Source organism: Lynx canadensis, chromosome C1 (assembly GCF_007474595.2).
Source record: "Lynx canadensis isolate LIC74 chromosome C1, mLynCan4.pri.v2, whole genome shotgun sequence".
Classification (NCBI taxonomy): Eukaryota; Metazoa; Chordata; class Mammalia; order Carnivora; family Felidae; genus Lynx; species Lynx canadensis.
Window position 1 is genome coordinate 104,509,064 of NC_044310.1, and position 17,690 is coordinate 104,526,753.

At 45.0% G+C, this 17,690-nt stretch overlaps 1 protein-coding gene across 1 annotated transcript in view; it reads right to left on the reverse strand.

Moving 5' to 3' along the window:
• The window catches only part of OTUD7B (OTU deubiquitinase 7B), a 52,667-nt gene continuing 34,977 nt past the window's right edge, over nucleotides 1-17,690 (reverse strand). Inside the window, exons 3-12 of the mRNA XM_030325039.1 lie at nucleotides 16,491-16,679; nucleotides 14,219-14,446; nucleotides 12,657-12,758; nucleotides 11,723-11,850; nucleotides 7,866-7,978; nucleotides 5,804-5,931; nucleotides 5,350-5,499; nucleotides 4,395-4,509; nucleotides 2,546-2,630; nucleotides 1-1,562 (exon numbers count right to left, since the gene is read on the reverse strand). Coding sequence (XP_030180899.1) covers nucleotides 354-1,562; nucleotides 2,546-2,630; nucleotides 4,395-4,509; nucleotides 5,350-5,499; nucleotides 5,804-5,931; nucleotides 7,866-7,978; nucleotides 11,723-11,850; nucleotides 12,657-12,758; nucleotides 14,219-14,446; nucleotides 16,491-16,679 — 2,447 coding nt within the window. The 3' untranslated portion in view covers nucleotides 1-353. The remainder of the gene's footprint in view (nucleotides 1,563-2,545; nucleotides 2,631-4,394; nucleotides 4,510-5,349; nucleotides 5,500-5,803; nucleotides 5,932-7,865; nucleotides 7,979-11,722; nucleotides 11,851-12,656; nucleotides 12,759-14,218; nucleotides 14,447-16,490; nucleotides 16,680-17,690) is intronic.

Below are 17,690 nucleotides of genomic sequence, written 5' to 3' on the forward strand. Positions count from 1 at the left end.
ACTTCTGCCCACCTCCCCACTCCCACACACTAAACCTTCCCCTTTCCCTTAGGTCCTGGGGTGTACCCAAGCAGTTATGAGACAGAATCAGCATCTCCCCGCCCCACCCCATACTTCCTCAGTCCCATCAAGATTGGCAAAGGACCAGTGGAGCCCTCCAGGCACCGTCTGGCCCTGCCCTGCTCTTGCCAGCCTGGCAGCTCTCGAGCGCGCACCCACTTCAAAGTTTCCAGCCAGGCTCCCACCAACGTTACTGCACTTGCCCCATTTGCATGGGGGCTGGGTCTTGATGAGCCAATTAGTGGAGCTTAACTCTCTTTGTTTAGCCCCCTTGCCCTCCAAGGTTCCCCCACTCAGAACCTGTGCACCAGCAGCTCCCCACCGGGTTCCCGCTCCCTCCTCCTCAGTTCTTCCCTGTAACAGCAGGAGCAGAAGTTGTTTGTCTCCGGGTGTCCATAGAAGCTGCAGTTCGGTTGTTTGCATTTGGTCTGGGCCGGAGGAAGCCCCCGGGGACCTCCAGCCCATCCATCTGGCTCAGGGGGCTCTCTGTAGCCGTTGCTATAGGAATCAGCCACGCGGAAGGGGAGTGGTAACAACGCACCCCTGTGACCGCCATCCTTGGAGTGACTGCCTGGCTCCAGAGAAGGGATGCAGTCCTGATGGGGGTAGGGTCGCCCTGGAGGGCACTGTCTGGGGAAGGTGGCATATGGTGGTAGGCCTCCCCCACAAGGACCCCCTGCCAGCTGCCGCCGGGGCTCCTGGCAGTGGACCCCAGCCCCTGTAGACCGAGGGACAGTAAAGCCCCCGGGGTAGCCAGCAGAGAATGCCATCGCCTTGGACTCTGCTGGAGGGGCAGTCAGCAACTCCTCCCCACCATCTGGCTCTGGCTTTTTGGCTGGAGGAGGCCCGCCGCCTAGCCCTCCATTCAGGAGCTTCCTCTCTGCTTCCTTCTGCTTCTGCTCTGCCAGGAATCGCTCTTCGGCATCAGAAAGGTAGCGCTGGATCATTTCCTCCTGATACTGATGACGGTGACCCATCTTCAGGGTTCCAACAAAAATAAACTTCCCCTCCCCTTGCATTGCAATCCTCATGATGCTCAGGCTTTGCATCACCTCCTGGCTATACTTGCTCCCTCCGTTACCGACAGACTCCACCGTGGGCTTCTCAGACACAGGCCCATCCCCAGCTGCCTCCTCCTTGCCCCCCTTCCAGCTCTTCAGGGAGTTCTTCTTCTTCTTCTCCAGTGTCTCAGTGCCACTGCTTACCCCCGCCCCTGCTCCCATCCCTCCGGGCTTAGAACCCTTGCTGTGCATCAGGCCGCCCATGTTCTTCTTGAGCTTGCTGCCCAAGGTTTTGCCAAAGCTGCCCAGTTTGTTAGCCACGGAGTCTGCTCTCTTCTTGTCTTTCTCTCGACCTCGTTTTGCCTTCTCTTTCCGCTTGCTGCCCTCATTGCTCGTGGAACTGCTGCCGACGGACTCTTTGTCTGATTCCCCAGACTCAGGAGTGGACCGGGGCTCATCTCCAGCTGAGGCTGTGGGGGACTCAGGTTGGGCCAGAGGAGCCTGAGGGGAAATTAGAGCAGTGTTATGGTTGTCCCATTGGTCTGGTTGAGGGAAGTCCCCGGGGACCCCTAGCTCATACCTCTGGCTCATGGGGCTCGCTGCAGCATTGCTACAGGCATTAGCCAGGTGGAAAAGGGCTGCTAACCCCCCCTATAAACCCCATCCCTGGAGAGCCTGCCTACTTTCAGAGAAGGGCTGCTGTCATGGCAGGCGAGGGGTTACCTAGGAGGGCACTGTCCTTTCTCAGCTCCAGTCAGCTCTCCCATGGACCAGGGAGCGATGTGTCTACTAGCTAACTTTTACCTCGCCCCCGCAATTTGACTCCCTCCTGTAATAAGGAGATGTCAAAGTGAAGCCTGAGGCTCTTCTGCAGCAATGAGCAACTAACACAATACACGGCCTCTGGGTAAGGAGGAAGAATATCCATAGACACTAGAGTGTGTCCTTTGTTATAAATTTCTCTATACCAGATTCTGCCCAGAGGTAATCTCAACGAAGTCTTGACTAACCATAGCCAGGTCTGACCATTCTGCATCCCCCCAACTTTTAGACATTCAGCACTGGAGTCCGTCAGTTTGCCTTTGCTCCTGTGTTCCTGCTCTATGCATAATGATGACAGCCTCCGAACCTCCTGGATCGAGATCTCTTAAGCTATTCTGTCTCCTCTTGTACCCACCACCACAGAGGTCTATATATACAAGGCTTGGGACAAAGTAATGACCATCTCAAGTTCACCAAAGTATCTAGGAAACTTTTCTTGAAGAATGTGTTTTAGTATCACAAAGTAGAGCTTGGCTGGAGAGGAGCTATGGAAAACAGAGGGCACTAACAGATAGAAAGGCAGGAAAAAGTGTCTTTTGGAACTTACCCAGTTATTCCTAACCTTGAATTACAAGCTACCATTCGGAAGGGATTCAGAAGGAGACCACCACCAGGTCTCCTTGGCTTCCCTTCATTGCAAATGAGGGCGCAGAAGTCCTCACCTGTGCATCAGAGGACACTGGGATCCACTTCACATTCATGTAGCCATGCAGCAGGTGCAATTTGACCTCTAGGGACAGGATTACACTGTGAGGAGGAGAAAAAGAATTAAAAACATACTGTGACCTTTAAAAGGCAAAGCAGTATGAGCCAGCTGGGAGATAGGATGGGAGAGGGCTACATGGCTTGGGACTCTGATGAGGTTGGGTTTGAATTCTAGGTCCACCAATTAGTGTTTCTATGGCCCGGAGGCAAGCCACTTCACCCTCCCTAAAACTCAGTTGGGGTTGATAATGGGTGTAGATAACATCTACCCTGTAGGGTTGTTATGAAGATTAAAACAGTATTTGGAAAGGACCCAGGATAATGTCTGGAATACAGGAAATACTAAACAGTAGCCATTATTACTGCTGCTAGTATAAATATTAAGAGGGAGTTTTTGATAGGTAGGTGAGAACATACTTTAAAAGCCATAAACTCTGAATTTTTAAATCAAACCCTCTCAATTGGATCCCCAGGGTCAGGGAACCCAAAGAAGGAAACACTGTGTCAGAGGGAAGGGCAGAACTTTTATATTCATACACTGTTCCCCGGAAGCTGTGGAGGGCTCAGGTAGAAGACTAAACCCACTGGGGGGCTTGGGGGAGGGTGACGGGCAGGGAGAACAAATCTTTCTGGCTATTTAAATTCCAGAAAGGCAACAATCCAGAGCAAACCACTTTGGCCAATTATTTAAAAACCCCTCTCATGGGGCACCTGGCTAGCTCAGTCAGTGCAGCCTGCGACTCTTGTAAGTTTGAGCCCTGTGTTAGGTGTAGAGATCACTTAAAGGGTAAAATCTTTAGGGGCGTCTGGGTGGCTGAGTCAGCTGAGTGTCCAACTCTTGATTTCAGCTCAGGTCATGATCTCATGGTTCATGGGTTTGGGCCCCGAGTTAGCCTCTGCACTGGCAGTGAGGAGGCTGCTTGGGTTTCTCTCTCTACCTCTCTCTGCCCCTCTCCCATTCACTCACTCACTCACTCTCATAAATAAATAAATAATCAATCTTTAAAATTTTTTTTTAAAATAGGGGTGCCTGGGTGGCTAAGTCGGTTAAGCATCTGACTCTTGATTTCACCTCAGGTCATGATCTCATGGTTCATGAGATCAAGCCCCGCATCCAGCTCTTCGTGGCATAGGGCCCGCTTGTAATTCTCTCTCCCTCTCTCTCTTGCCCCTCCCACACTCAGGCGCAGGCACGCTCTCTCTCTCTCTCGCTCTCTCAAAATAAATAACCTAAATTTTTTTTTTAATAAATAAATAAACACCCTCTCACTTGGGCTAGGAAAAAAGTGTGATTTGATTTTTTTTTTTTAATGTTTATTTTTGAGAGAGAGAGTGCGATCGGGGGAGGAGCAGAGAGAGGGAGACACAGAATCCGGAGCAGGCTCCAGGCTCTGAGCTGTCAGCACAGACCCCGATGTGGTGCTGGAATTCAAAAACCGCGAGATCATGACCTGAACCGAAGTCAGACGCTTAACCGACTGAGCTGCCCAGGCGCCCCATGATTTGATAATCTTGATTTTCTGATCACTGTTTGGGAGACTGTGGGGTGTAACAGCAGAACACCCTTCATAGTATAAGGAAAGACCAAGTTGAGATCCCAGATTCCCATCTCTTTCGTGGGAAGACAAGGCAAGCTGCATGTTGCAAGACTCCTGGTGCCCAACACGTCCCCCACTTTTCCATCTTCCCCAAAACACTGGAGTCAAGATGTAACTGTCTTCCCTGTGGGCTGAGGAGAAATTCCCAGGGAAATGGACGCTTTTTGTGGAAGAGACTGCAGCCACCTAGCAGGTGGGCCTGCCTCACCTGGCCAATCGGACGTTGTCACTGTCATCTCTGCCCCACTCCCAGCCCTTTCCAGGGTCCACAGCAAAGTGCAAGGGCAGCAGCTTATGCTCCGAATCCGTGAGTGGGATCACAGCTGGGGAGGAAGAAACATGTCGTCAAGGAGTCTTCTTGAGGAGAGAGGAAGGCAACTGAACACAAACGAACTTCACTAAAAAGGAGGCTGAATTGTATCACAGGTCTCTAATGAGCTCGCTTCTCAGGTTTCACAAGTGAAATCCCCAGGCATTAAAAATGAACAGACTGGTTTCCCCTTACGAGCCAGCACACAATTTAGGCCACTAATCTCCATGACTCCCCAGCAGTCAGTCAAGGAACACTCACGATGTTCTTGCCAGTTAATGTGGGTTCGAGGAATAAGGCAAATACAGCAAAGCATCACTTGGAAGGTTCGGTGTCCTTAATACATTCACTCTTTACTCCAGAATGGGGAGCAGTAAATACAGGCAGGTTACTGTGTTCTCCCCAAAGCTGTTCTTTTTTTTTTTTTTTTTTTAAATTTTTTTTTCAACGTTTATTTTTTTGGGGACAGAGAGAGACAGAGCATGAACGGGGGAGGGGCAGAGAGAGAGGGAGACACAGAATCGGAAACAGGCTCCAGGCTCTGAGCCATCAGCCCAGAGCCTGACGCGGGGCTCGAACTCATGGACCGCGAGATCGTGACCTGGCCGAAGTCGGACGCTCAACCGACTGCGCCACCCAGGCGCCCCATCCCCAAAGCTGTTCTTAAAAACAGTATTTATTTTTAATTTAAAAACCCCGGTTTATCTTTAGCTTAGTAAAACCGTATCAATGTGCGTGGTCTGGGTTTGCGTGTCACTTAATTCTTTCCTGCTACATTCTCTCCCATTTCAGTTTCTCCAAGTGAGAAGAAAGCACCAAAAGACACCACAGACACCAACACTGCATTCAGCACCTTGTTCCTTGGCGGTCTCCTTCTGCTCCATGGACACAAGTGCAGAAAAGTGGGCCTGATCATAGGCGAGCACCAGAGGGGAGCGGTGACACTGGCTGGCTGGGACCTCCAAAGGCAGATAGATTCCCCCAAAGGGAATAGGGGCAAATGCTGCAGCAAACCACAAAGATTGTTATTCAGGATGTGTTCCTGCCTACAGGGTAATCCCCACACCCACTCTACCAAGTGAGTTCCCCCCTTTCATTAATTCTAACCCCTTGTTCATCATTCTTTCCTAAGAAGCCTCATCAATTAATCCCAACCACTTTGCTCTTAATCTCTTGAGAGTTTTGCACTGTTCTCATGTATACCTTGCTTCTCCCCAGGGGTCTACGTAGCCCCTTCCTTCCCTCCTCCCAGTGCTCAGCCAACGCTCTGCAAACAGAAGGTGCTCAGGGCATGAGGACTGACTCACCTTCCCCACCAGAGTCCCTCAGCATGGTGTCGGCCACAACAACTATGGGCCTCCTAAGTACATGGGCAAGGACAAAGACGTGGAATTCTTCTAGGCTCTCATACACGGGCTCCTCTGAGCTCTCCACCCTAGAGTTACAGGAGAGGAGATTGTGGAGGGGAAGGGGAAGAAAACACAACAAGACGCCCTTGAAGATCAGTTGTGCAAAGACAAAAAAGAGGAATGTCCTTTCCTGGTTTTCTCATCTTAAGGCTGCCACGGACATACCTGATTATGTTATGCTACCATGGCTACTTCTAATCCCATTTCACAGATGGGGAAATCCAAGAAAAGAGATCTGAAGGCCCTAAAGTTAAAGTTGTATTAGGAATCTGGAGGTAATCCCTCTGCTAAAACCAATCTTGTTCAACAGCCTTCCCCAATTCGCTTTACGCTATAGCTCAGTACACAGCTGTGTAGTTCCGCTTTACCCACTACAACCACCCACATACCATATGCATCGTGTCCTACACAAACAAAAGAAACAAAAATTCCTCTTCCAAGGTCCATTCCGTGAAGAACAGTATCTCACTTCACCATCTACTAGTAGCCTAATCAGAAATCTGGGAAATATTTACCCTTTAATCTTCAGTTAATCACCTGGCTTGACCAATTCCATCTCTTCCGTGTCTCTTGTATCTACCTCCTCTGGCCTGTCCACTCTTGTATCTACCTCCTCTGCAGTCCACTGCTTAGTCACACCCATGGCCCTCTCTCCTGGATTCCCACAACTGTACCCAGTCTCACTGCCCCCCACTTCTCCACCCACTCTGCTGGCAGTATGTTCAAATACACGACTTTGGCTCCCGTCACTCGCATGTGCACAATACAGTGGCTTCCTGCCCCCTGAAGCAATGTTATTCAACACTGGGTGCTTGGGACAGATGCAGATTTCTGGGCCTAAGCTCAGTCCAACTCAACTGGACTTCCTTAGAGTGAAGGTCCCCAAATCTGCATTTAAAAAAATTTTTTAACGTTTATTTATTATTGAGAGACAGAGAGAGACACAGCATGAGCAGGGGAGGGGCAGAGGGAGGCGAAGACACAGAATCTGAAGCAGGTTCCAGGCTCTGAGCTGTCAGCACAGAGCCCGACGCAGGGCTCGAACCTACAAACCGTGAGATCATGACCTGAGCCAAAGTTGGATGCTTAACCGACTGAGTCACCCACCCAGGCGCCCCTCCCAAATCTACATTTTAACAAGTCTCCCAGATTATTCTTATGCACAATAAAGTTTGGCTAGGTTATCATTTTTAACTTTGTGTTTCAGAAAATTTCAAAATTTTAAACATTCACAACTAGAAAGAATATTACACCTAGACTTTCATGTGTCCATCACCCAGCTTCAACAATTATAAAACACATGGTCAAGGTTGTGTTCACCTAGACCTTGATCTATTTCCCTGTTAACTCCCACCCACACCCCCACCCCATCAGATTATTTTGAATCAAATCCTAGACATATCATTTCATCCATAAAATTTCCAGTTTCTATCTCTAAAAAATAAAAGACATTTAAAAACAACCACATAACCATAAATATCACATTTCAAAATTTTAACAATAATCAAACATGTAGACATTGTTTACATTTCCCCAACTGTCATAAATGTCCATAGGTTCCCACTAGTTGATTTGTCTAAGTGTCTTTAAACTTAGGTTCCCTTTCCCTTTCTATTTTCCTTGCAATGTATTTATTGAGGAAAGAGAGTTGTCTGTCCTGAAGTTTCTCAACATCTGGATAGGATATGGTTTTAATTCCTTAACATGGCACAACAGAAACCTCAGCATAGCACATGAAACTGTGGTTACCCAGCCTAGTCTATCACTCTATACTACATACTCTGTATTCTGGCAACGCCAAACTGCTTGTAGTTCCTAGAACATACCATGCTGTTACACCCTTCTTTGCCCTTGCAATGGCCCCTCTCTTTCCTTCTAACAATCCTCTTAGCCTCAAGTTCTTTGGACACTGAGGACTCAGTAAAGATTATTTTCTACTCCCCCACTTAGCCATACTTACCCACCACAGTTGGCTCCGTTCGTACCTAGATGCATGCGGGGTTCACTCGAGGCAAGCTTGATCAGCTCATTCCATTCCTTCTGCCACTCATCCTCTGTGTAAACCAGCCCTGACTGTGTGAAAGACAGGCAGGAGAGATGAAGCAATTAGAGGCTAGGTTCTCAAGGCAGTAGCTGTTCAACTCAGTCACACTGTCCCACTGCCTATTCTCTTGGCCTTGGCTTATAATGTGTACTACAAAGTCACAACTCTTCTCCCTTTCCTAGTCAAGATCCACAGAAGTTTCGGCTCTCTCTCACACTTCTTCTTCTTCCACTCTTTTCCAGCCCATTGCGGTCTAGCTTCTGTTTCTTTCCTCAGCCTACACCCCTTATCCCATTTACATGACTTCACCTAACCAACTCTGGCAAAGGATAATGACCTTCTAATTCCCAAATTCAGTGGATTCTTTGGTTCTCATCTTTCTCAGCCTTCACACAGATTTCAACTCCTTGTTAAACTTCCTTTTCCTTTAGCTTCCACAATACTACTTTCTCCTGTCTCTCTCAACTCTGTCCACCCCAGCAATATTGGTGTTGTGTCAACAATATCAGCAGCCTTGCTCCCTTCTGGGTGATTACTTCTACTGCCATAATCTCATCTACTGCCATCTATATGCTCAGGACTCTAAAATGTCCCCTCCAGTCCAGACTTCGTCTTAATTTCTATATTCATATCCAGCTGCCTACTGAAGATGGCTACCTGCCCATGACTATCTCAAACTCTATGGAGTCAAAACTGAACTCCTACCTCTTCCAACACCACACTCTTCCTCCTGTATTCCTGCCTTAGTGAAGAGCACAGAGTAACAGCCAAACACCCAAGCTAGAAACCAGGGAGGGTACCAAAGACTTCCCTCCTTGTACCCACTCCACACCTGGATTCCTTAGTCAACAATTATAAAGCATGAACTACTGTGATGGACCCTTAAATGGTATCACTACTCTAGTCTGCATTCTTCTCATCCACCTCCTACAATGCTAACAGAAAGATTTTTCCAAAATTAAAATCTGATGTTTGCGTCCTGTCACAAATTCTTTTCAGAACCATCGTTACCTACTAGATATAGCTCAAACTCCATAAGCATAGCATACAAAGTCCACTTCCTGGCCCCTACCCACCTCTCGAAGGCATCATTTAATTATCTGTAATTCCTTGAATGCACTGTGTTACTTGTGCTTGAGCCTTCGTCTAGCTTGTTCCTTCTGTCTGGAGCAGCCTACTCCCTGCCACCTGGTGAACAGTTTCTCCACTGTCAGGACAGAATTCAAGTATTTTCTTCTCTGTAGCCTTTCCTAAATCTTCCGGGTAGATCCACTCCTGCCTTGGTGGTCTCCCTCCTCAACTGCTATATAGACTTCATCACAGAAACCATAACCTGTTACCTTGGTGCAATTATGTATTTACATGTCGGTCTCCTACTACTACTCTTACGGGCCAGGAGCACATTTTAGGCAACATGCTAGTGCCTATGATGTGATCAGTAATCGAGAAATGCATGCTGAATGAAACTATAATTTTTAGCAAAGGAATGGGAGAAGTGATAAAAATAATTTAAAAATATCATTTGGCTTTAGAGTATACATGATAATTTGGGAGATGAGTCTGTGTTGTTAATTGTATTTGGCTTATGCTAATATTTACATGAGTTTATACTGCTTAAACGCACATTGACAGAGTAGAAAGAATCACACTGGAAACATGAAGGGCATGAGGAACAAATTTTAGAATTAAAGAGCTGTTATAAGCACATTTAATCTTAATAACAAAAAAGTGACAAAGCTATTTTCTGTTTGTAAAATTCTGTAACAAAGTTTTCTATTAAAAATAAAAAGAACAATGCACAGGCAATATATACTGGGTGCTCTGGTCACTCTCTGTCTTCCTCTCACCTATTTCAGCTTCCTGTTTTTATACACACAGCCACTAGATGGTGTACCCTTCTAGCCTGAGAATGTACTTACTGGTTTGTTTGATTTTTTTCTTTTTTTAAGTCTATTTATTTAAACAATCTCTACACTCGACGTGGGGCTAAACTCACAGCCCCGAGATCAAGAGCCACATGTTCTACTGACTGAGCCAGTCAGGCACCCCATCCTCACTGAATTGGTTGACACCAATTTCAACACAAAACAAGAAGCCCTGAGACATCAAAACCAATTTAGTTTGTGTGGTATTTGGTCCTGATTACCCCCCAGTCCCTCACACCTCCCTCCATTCCCACGTCCAAGATGCTGTATAATACTTTAAATGGTCTCAACTATAACACTTTTCTAGGCCACATTTTCATTATCGAACTTTTACTTAATAGCTAAATGCTCTAGTCTGGCCTTTTCTGGACTCTGGAGTAGGCAAATGTAAGGTTCGGGTATGGAGTGAAGTCAGTGGTGAAGAAGGCCAACTCGAGACCGGTTCTGGCTCAGGCCAAAGGAGCTCTCCACGAGGTCCGTGTCAGCTAACCAGGGAGCGTGGGATTCGGTGGTAGTGAAGAGGGCCATCCACTTGGCCTCGCCCCTGTGCATCTATTTCCCCTCAGGAATCCTCTGGGGAAGACTGGGTGATCAAAGACAGCACTCTGATCTTAATACTATCCTAATTTTAACGACGGTTCTTTGTTTTTAAGAAAGAAACATGACACATTCTACCTACATATTTTAATCTTCAGGACATAAAATTCTAATAACTAAAAAAAAAAAAAAAAAACAAAAAAAAACCCTCTTAGTTCTATACAATGGCCAGTTATGACACAGCAATAAAAGGTGACAAGAAAGAAGATGGAAAGAAAAAGGAAAGTTTCTGAAAAGACAATCCCATATTTAGGCCAGAGCACCCAGCCATAAAAATGGCAAAAAAAAAAAAAAAAAAAAAAAAAAAAAAAAAAGACACACATGAGATAAACACAGAAGACAGAGAAAACCAGAGGAAAAGGAAAGAGGGAGACCTGTTATCTTTATGGAAATGTACAGAATCATTATTATATTAAAGTGAGGGGTCGGCAAACTCTTTCATTGTTCTGTCATAACTGCCAGTCAATCTTTTAGGCTTTGCGAGCCATATGCAACTACTCTATTCTGCTGCTGTTCTAGTCTACATGAGGAAAGCACTTAACATAAACAAACACACATAAATGAATGGGCAGGGCTGTGTTCCAATTAATTTTTCTTCTTCTTTTTTTTGTTTTATAAAACCGTGGGTGGGATTTGTCCCATAGGCCATAGTTTGCCCAACCCCTGTTATGGGGATGGAAAGTACACAGAAAATACAAACAGTCCATTGTTACTTTCTTATACAAAAGCAGTCTCAACATCTGCTGAACCCCTGAAAAGTACAATTAAAACTCAATTTAACAGGCATGTTTTTAAGATTTTCAAACAGAGTACATGAAAAGCAAATAGTACATACAGCCAACAACATTTTTAAGCATTTACATTTTTATAAGGATTGAAAACATAGAAGCCCTTAAAAATTGGTCTAGCCTTATTAGAGGCCAAAAAACCCAAAACAATACAAAAATCCTGTGGACTTGTCATTATCTTATTTTGCAAAAGACTGCTACTGAAGGCTTCCTGAGCACCTACCTGACGAGAAGCACAACATTAGCTACCTCCTCTATAGGTCTCGGCTTCCCCACACTAGTTCTCGTGACTGTATCAGGCAGGCATCGGCCCTATGGCATCGTCTGCATTTTCTATAATTTCCAGGATTACAAGAGGAGCGCCAACTGATTAAACCCCAGAAGACACTGCCTACTGGGAAGCATCAAGCATTTTGTGTAGCTAACTCTGGGGAGTAAGGTGCTCCCACCCAAACTCCTTCACCTCCTTATTCTGCTGTGTTTGCTGCCACCTCCAGCGCCGTTTTAATGCTTCCTTCTCAGCTCCTTTCTCCATCAGTGCATACAAAGCTTTACGCAACATCAAGTCCCGATCATGGAAACCCCACATGCCTGTGGCAAGGAAACATATCAGTAGGACACTTTACCATGACTTCACACCACTTATTAATTATGATGCACATACCCTAGCATGAAGGAAATGAGGCTGAAGGCCAGGTTCAAAGAACCCACTGTGACATAGGGGAGAGCGACTTAATCATGAAAGAAAAGATGTTCCCACTCTGGAGGTTCAGGAACTTCGAGAACTTAACAGTGGGGGAATATACCACGTCCTACAAACTCCTGATAGAAAGCCCCTTATTCCCGATGTAAGTTCAACAAACTAAAATACAGGGTAGCAGCAGATAAGACGGGTCTGGTACATGGCCATCAGCATCAAAGCTGGAGGGATGGTTGGAAAATGAAGACTTTTTAAAGATCTAAGGCAAAAGACATTGAATTATAAATAAGTTGTACAATTAAAGTAAGCAAATATCCCAGAAACCGATGAAAACACATCTTTTTTATATACCAGAAGAGGAAGCATTAAGTAGAATGATATCCACACATAGCTCTATAGCGCTTGTATGCTTGCTGCTCACTACTTCTGGGGGGCAGCTCTTGGAGCGGGACCCATGCTAAGTCCTGGCTTCTCCATATGTCCTCTGAACAAGGCTGAAAATCCAGGGCAGAGCTCTCCTCCATCCCGTCCCGCATGCCCATGTGCATGTGCACACACACTAGCGCGTACACGAGCACGTACACACGCACTGTATCATTACTTCTGTCTAAGATCAAGGTTAGCCGGATCAAGTCCTGCACATGAGATTTAATTCTATTGCATTTGGAGGGTATGGAACACCATCTTCAAGACTCACCTAGGGAGGCTGCATGGAGAAGGCAGTTTCCATCCCCAGTAGTTGCCAAAGGAAGCAGCCTCTGGCAGGTAGGGTCCACACTCACCCACCAGTTCAAACGCCCTACAGAAAAAGGAGGAAAAGGAGAGGAGCAGATTATCCTTCCCACCCCCTTGCCCTCAAACAACTCCCAACTTGCCTCCACCCAAACTTGGGTAGGAAGCCTACCCAGAATAAAATCATCTCTGTTTGTCTTTATACCTTCGTCACTTACACCTAGTCCATCAGAAGCTGGAGAGCATGATTGGTTAGATCAGCAGTTGTTACACGGGGACCACTGATCTCATCAATACCCAAGGGACATTTGGCAGTATCTGGAAATATTTTTGGTTGTCACAATTGGTAGGGGGGATGCTACTGGCATCTAGTGGGTAGATGCCAGGGAGATTGCTAAACATAATATAATGTACCAGGCAGCTCAAACAACAAAGAATTATCTGGTCCTAAATGTCAACAGTGCTAAGACTGAGCAACTCTGCGTTAGGTGAGGAGGCCAAAGTCACAGGTTGAAATCTGTGTTGGCTACTTGGTCTGGCTCTGATTCCTTCACTCTGCTCCGGAGACCAGGGAGTATTGTGCCAGTGAATCTCAGCACAAACCCAACATCAGTAAAAGAAAAACCAAAGCATGTAGTCCAAGTGTCACGTAAGTATCATCTGCATACGTGACAGTCAGCGTTGTCAGCTTGTATGTGGTATGACTTTAAAAACATGAGCAACAAGCAAAGTACATGAAACACCTAAGAAGATGAGTCTCAGTCCTGTACAGTCATCCACAATTGCCAACCCATTATTCATATGAGGACAATATTTTATGAATCATGCTTAAAAGTTTTCCTGAATTACCGAAAAGTCTACAGAAAGAAAAATTGGCCTATAATGTCACTAAGCCAGATAACGTGCTAACTTTTTAAAAAAGTATAAATAGATGCACACAGTTACCGAATGAAAAATGAAAGCTTCTTACCCATGCCCCTACTTCCTAGCCCCAGTCTTTCTTCCAAGGGAGTTTTTTAATACCTGACTAGCTTTTCCCAGAATTCCCAGCAGCCCCAACCCATCATATTAACTAACTTTAACAATAATTTAAGACAAACACAATTGTAAAGGCAAATAAATCTTTTGGGAAACGTTCATGTAAACAAATGGAACTTCTAAATTAATCACCATCGTACATCATCTATAGTTTGGGTCTTTCTGGTCACAAGGAGTTCCAGAGCCAACTGTAATTCGTTTGTATTTTTCTCCCCATGTCTGGATTTTTAGGCATTGATTACTGGGCCTTTCATGTGTATATCTGGTTTCCCTTCCATCAAACAGGAAATTTCCAGAGGAAAGTGTCTAATATGTGTCCTTAGAAGAAGCACCTAGCTCGGTGCATGTTTATCTGACTGATTCCTGACTCTGACTGCAGTCAGATCCCACACTTAGACTGGAAGCTATTGGTCAAGGCCAGCCCCTCCACGTGGCTGCCTCCAGGTGGAAAGCAGAGGGAAGGGCCTGGGAAAAGAAGCACTCACTGACCTGCCTGTTCCAAGGCAACCAACATGGACTGTTCAATAAGGTCTCTCTCTATGAAGCTGCGGAAGTCTTCGTTGTACACAGTGAGATCTGGAAGCTGGAAGGCACAGATGGGCATTTCCAGGGGGTGCTCACTGCTCCCCCCACCCCCACCATTGGAGGAGACATGGGATCGGGCCAGGGAAACAATGCTGGAGCTGGCGTGGGAGATGCCCCTAGACAGGCGTTTTTCTGCAATGAGAAATGGAGTTACCTTAGAACATACACAGCCCAGAGAACTTTCCACTCACATGGTGATAGTTACCTCTTGACAAGGGTTACCTCTTCTAGCACACAGGGGCTAACTCTGAATCTAACTGGCTGCCACATTTCCCAACCCTTTTTCTCAAGCCAAATACAAATGGAGAAATATAGAAAGTAGTATTTTTGCAAGCACTTATATTAGCACCAAATATATATTCCTCTTTCTACCCTTTTTAAGAGAATTTGCCTGAACTTCTCCCCATGATTCTATCTTCTTTAAATTCCATTTCCCAACATAATAGGGACTCATTCAGTTGGCAATTTGGTCACTGTTTGGTAGGAAAAAGAGGAAATAAGGGAAGTGGGGCTTTCGTTTGGCTAGACTGAATCAAATAATCACTCTGATAATTCTCACTGTTTGGAGAACATAGGAAAGCATTTCCATTATAGAAAATTAATGATAAATCACCCGGGAACTTTCTCATCTACCATCAATATCATTTACTTACATTATTTACTACAACTTTTCTCGATACTCATATTTATCAGAACTGTAGAGGTACAGTCATTCTCACTTAACATGCTACAGAGAAAGACAATAACATAGACAGTGCCCCCAATCATTTCATTTGTTTCAATTACATGGCACTTACAACTCCCCAGCAGATATTCTGTGATCACAATCTGCTCAGTGTCATGTTACAATTCCTTTGCATGGCTTGAGTTATATCAAGATTATTAAAATCGCTAAAAATTATGTTGGGAAGTAGTTCTTAATACAATACTTGCCAGAGATGACACACAAAGTCAATCAAGAGTTGTCTAAAGTTATTTCATAGTGATGTTCTTTTTTAAACCATTTTTTTCAAGTATTTAAAAAGTACCAAAAAATAAAAATAAAAATAAATAAAATAAAAAAATAAAAAGTACCATAAGCCCATGGTAAAAAATCAAAATACCATCAATAGGTGCAAAGTATTACAAAGAAATCTCCCTCATATTCAAAATTTCTGATCCCTTCCCCCGAAGCAAACTTTTGGATCCTTTTAGAATTTTTTATGCACACAGAAGCACATACAGCTTTTAAAATCATTTTAGGGGCGCCTGGGTGGCGCAGTCGGTTAAGCGTCCGACTTCAGCCAGGTCACGATCTCGCGGTCCGTGAGTTCGAGCCCCGCGTCAGGCTCTGGGCTGATGGCTCAGAGCCTGGAGCCTGTTTCAGATTCTGTGTCTCCCTCTCTCTCTGCCCCTCCCCCATTCATGCTCTGTCTCTCTCTGTCCCAAAAATAAATGAACGTTGAAAAAAAAAAAATTTAAAATCATTTTAAAAAACACTAACAAGAACACACCATATAACTCTACTACATCTTACCTCTCTTAGTAGATTTTAGAGATGTTTCAAAAACAGCACATCAAGTTCTACTTAATTCTTTCCAATGGCTGCCGAGTACTCCACAACATAGAAGATTTTAATTTATTTAATGGACATTAAAGGCTGTTTTCAAGCTTTAACTTGTCCTTTTTTTTTCAAGCTTTCATTTCCAAGCTTTATGCTACATATGTGTATGTGTCTATTTATGTATGCATGTATATATTTATTTAAAGGACATATATATACGCCCACATGCACATACACATATATGATAAATTTCTAGAAATCAAATTGAGTCAGAGTACGCATGCATTTTTAAATTTTGATAGACACTGACAAATATTAACCAAAGAGGTAAATGGCCATAATCCTTTGAATTTTACCTTTATGTACCTTATCACAACAACTAGATTGTTCTCCTTCCTCTAGTTCTCTCCCAGTATCTGCAAAGGGCCTTACTACAGAGTAATATTCAAGATGCAGTGAGACAGTGCGGTACCTTCATACAGGGTAATCCCCATAATTCACCGAGACACACTGAGGCCACCTCAGTTTGGCAGGGGAGGAATAGGGTCATTTCCAAAGGATGACTCCATTCAGCAGTCCCCTCTCTTCCTTTCTACTCCATCTACAGAAACACCCCCTCAGTTACCCCAGTACCTTGAACGATGTCATCCTGCCGCTGTAGGGTGGGCCGGGGAGGGCGGGCAGACTCTCTATCAGAAAACCCTTTTTCAGGGGTCCTGGAGCCACCACTCCCTTCACTAAAGGGTGGCGGCAGGTTCCCAGCACGAACTTGACGTAGCTGTTCAAAATCACTGAGGGCGGCACTCACGTCCCAATTCTTTCCTGGCAGGAGACAAAGCAAAAAGGGAACTGGGTGCTCAGAGTATAGGGAGATTGAGGAAAGACCTAGAATGATCACTCAAACCACCTTTTCAAAACTAGCAAGCATGTGCTCATGAGCGTGTCCATCATTCTCCCAATCCTTACCCTGCTTTAATTTTCTTCATTAACACTTCACTGTGCGGTATCACAATTTATTTATTTACTTGTTGTCTATTTGCTAAGTCAGCTCTGTGAGCACTGACACTTTGTCTCTGGACTGAAAGGGCCCACGCAGACCTAGTGACCTTGTTTGACAGCTAACACAGAGGAAGCCTAAAGAAAGAATGAGCTAGTTTGCACCAGGGACAAGTACAATGAAAGCCCAGGTCTCTTAGTTCTGAGATCCAGAGAGTTCTTAGCCTAGACATGCTCTAGGACGTCCTAGACCATCTGAAACTGTGTATGTGCATTCTTCTATAGAAGGACCTGACAGCTGTCATCAGCTTACCGAAAGGAATTGTTAACTGCCCCTAAATTTAAGAATCACTACTCTACTGAAGAAAAGACCCTAAATGGTAGATTTGTCATAATAGATTTTTCTGCTGCTTTCTCCAGTTGTATTACTCAATAAATCACATTAAGACATAATCGTTCACACTTTTTTCTCTTCTATTCCATCTGCTACCCACTTAATTCAATTCCTATCACCCAGTGTCCCATCAATCCACTCTAAAGTATCCCATGAGATTAATCTTTTTAAAAATTTTTTTTTTTCAACGTTTATTTATTTTTGGGACAGAGAGAGACAGAGCATGAACGGGCGAGGGGCAGAGAGAGAGGGAGACACAGAATCGGAAACAGGCTCCAGGCTCTGAGCCATCAACCCAGAGCCCGACGCGGGGCTCGAACTCACGGACCGCGAGATCGTGACCTGGCTGAAGTCGGACGCTTAACCGACTGAGCCACCCAGGCGCCCCAAGAGATTAATCTTTTTAAAACACAGTTCTTTTTTTGTTGTTGAGAGAGAGGGCA